The 2,464-nt window shown below is 39.2% G+C and overlaps 1 protein-coding gene across 1 annotated transcript; it reads left to right on the top strand.

Moving 5' to 3' along the window:
* Window positions 1-1,095: 1,095 nt before the first annotated feature.
* On the top strand, window positions 1,096-2,022 carry LOC135886726 (olfactory receptor 10AG1-like). The gene has a single exon (XM_065414506.1). The coding sequence runs from the start codon at window positions 1,096-1,098 to the stop codon at window positions 2,020-2,022; it is 927 nt and encodes a 308-aa protein (XP_065270578.1).
* The last annotated feature ends 442 nt before the right edge of the window (window positions 2,023-2,464 follow it).

Raw genomic sequence — 2,464 nt, 5'->3', positions numbered from 1 at the left:
CCATCTAATCTGACCTCCTGTACAAAACAGACCTAGAGTTCTCCTAAAGCAATTCCTAGATTAGATCTTTTAGAAAAAACATCCTGTCTTGATTTAAAAATTGTCAGTGATGAAGAATCTGCCATGACCCTTGGTAGGGGGATCCAATGGTTAATTACTCTCATTTAAAAAAAATTAGGCCTTATTTCTAGTCTGCTTCAACTTCCAGCTATTGGATCGTGATAGACCTTTCTTGGTTAGATGCCCAAAGTAGTTGAATTTGCTACTCGTGAGTGTAGATTAAGCATGGCCAACATTAGCTTTATTTGGGATCCTCTTCCTGTTAGAGGGATTTGGGTGCAGTTGACATTGGGGTATTCCTTGTAAACATGGAAACTGATAAAGATAAGTAAGGGGCAAATGAAAAGGATAAGTACTTCTGAAGAGAGAGACCTGGACTCTGTGGAGCAATAAACGTGCTGAAGTGAAAGAAAAAGAGGGAAAAAATGAGACAAAATGGGGAAAACTCACTTTCACATTTTACCGATTTTCCTTTTTCACCCCAATATCAAAAAGGGGAAGAGATTTTTAAAGGTATGAAATGTGAGCGAAATTAACACTTCTCACATTTTAAATCCTTTTCAGACTTTTCTATTGGGACAAAAAGTTTTAAACAACAATAAGGTATTTTTACTCCCAAATTTTCCTATTTTTTCCCCTCACTTTTTTCAACTTTTTCCTTCTTTTTTTTTGTCAAAATCATATTTTTCAGGGTTTTTGTTTGTTGTTGAAAAAATGTCAGCCAGCTCTAGGTAAAACCCCATCTTCCTGCTCTGAAAAAACAGGATCCAGGTCATTGGACCTCAGAGAGAATGATATCAGTATTAGGCCTTTGACAAAAAGTTATGCAGTTCTAATTATATTTCTGTACACCTCTTAGCCAGAATATGTGACTAACCCAGTCATAAGGGTGTGGGTCTCTATGCAGGTTTTTATCTATAACATCTGAGATGTGTGATTTCACATTTGTGAGAAATTTATAGGCCAACAGGCTCCTCAGGGGACATACCCATGTCTACTGCCTTTGTTGTCTCTGCAGATTCATATAGCCATCCAATGGTGAGTGGAAATTACACCACAACATCTGGATTCATCCTCTTGGGATACTCCAACCTCACAAACCTGCAGGGTTTGCTCTTCGTGGTCTTCTTGATCATCTACATGGTGATTCTGATCGGGAATGGTGTCATTGTCTTTGTCACAATGCTGGACTCCACCCTGCACACTCCCATGTATTTCTTCCTCAGGAACTTATCCTTTGTGGAGATCTGCTACACCTCAGTCACCCTGCCCAAGATGGTGGCCAATTGCCTGGCAGAGGATGGAAAAATCTCATTCATCGGCTGTGCTGCCCAGATGTATTTCTCACTTTTATTAGGTGGTACAGAGTGTTTTCTACTGGCAGCCATGGCCTTTGACCGCTACGTTGCCATATGTAACCCCCTGCATTACACACTTATTGTGAACAGTGAGGTCTGTGCTAGCGTGGTAGCCGGGTCCTGGCTTGTCAACATCCTGGCACATTTTGGGCAGACATACTTGGTATTTTCTTTGCCCTTCTGTGAGTCTCGTGAAATTAACCATTTTTTCTGTGACATCCCCCCTCTGCTGGAACTGTCCTGTGTGGACACCTTCAGGAATAAAATAGCTGTGTTTATTGCAGTTCTGCTATTCATAATCACCCCTTTTTTCTTCATTGTTATTTCTTATATTAAAATCGCCAGCACAATTATGAAGATGCCTTCACCCCAGGGCAGATGCAAGGCCTTCTCCACCTGCTCCTCACACCTCACTGTAGTAACTCTATTCTATGGCTCTGCTATGATTGCGTATTTAAAACCCAAATCAAGGGGTTCAGTGGACACTGACAAACTGCTCTCTCTGTTTTATACCATTATGACGCCAATGTTTAACCCCTTCATATATAGTCTGAGGAACAAGGAAGTGAAAATTGCCCTAAGGAAAATATTAAGTGGAAAATGATTCCATAAAATACACCACATATTCCTCAAATAATGTTCCAGATATCTCTTAATTATTCACCAGGCAATTCAGAACCCCTAAGATACATTTCTGGTTCCTCAGCAGAGATTCTAAATTTCTGAAGATCTATTTGAGACTTCTTGGAGAGTCTACTAGACATGTTATTGATTATTATGCATTCCATATTACACAACATTTGAGACTCTCTGACAAACTGAAAAGATTCATTCAGACATGTTCAACGAGATACGTTCCCTATTCCTCAAGATTTGATTTGATTTTCATGTTCAACTCCATCATGTGTATTGGAAGGAACAGAGAAGAAAATATTATCTTGAGGGAACTAACTGGTAGAAAGGAATGTCTTAATATTGCATTTGTATGTGGTCCACATATTTTTTCTTGATAAAATGTAACAATTGCAATTAAAGTGGGTTTGCTA

Source organism: Emys orbicularis, chromosome 12 (genome assembly GCF_028017835.1).
Source record: "Emys orbicularis isolate rEmyOrb1 chromosome 12, rEmyOrb1.hap1, whole genome shotgun sequence".
NCBI lineage: Eukaryota > Metazoa > Chordata > Testudines > Emydidae > Emys > Emys orbicularis.
Note: the sequence above shows the minus strand (reverse complement) of the source record. Positions and strands in the feature narration are given on the sequence as shown.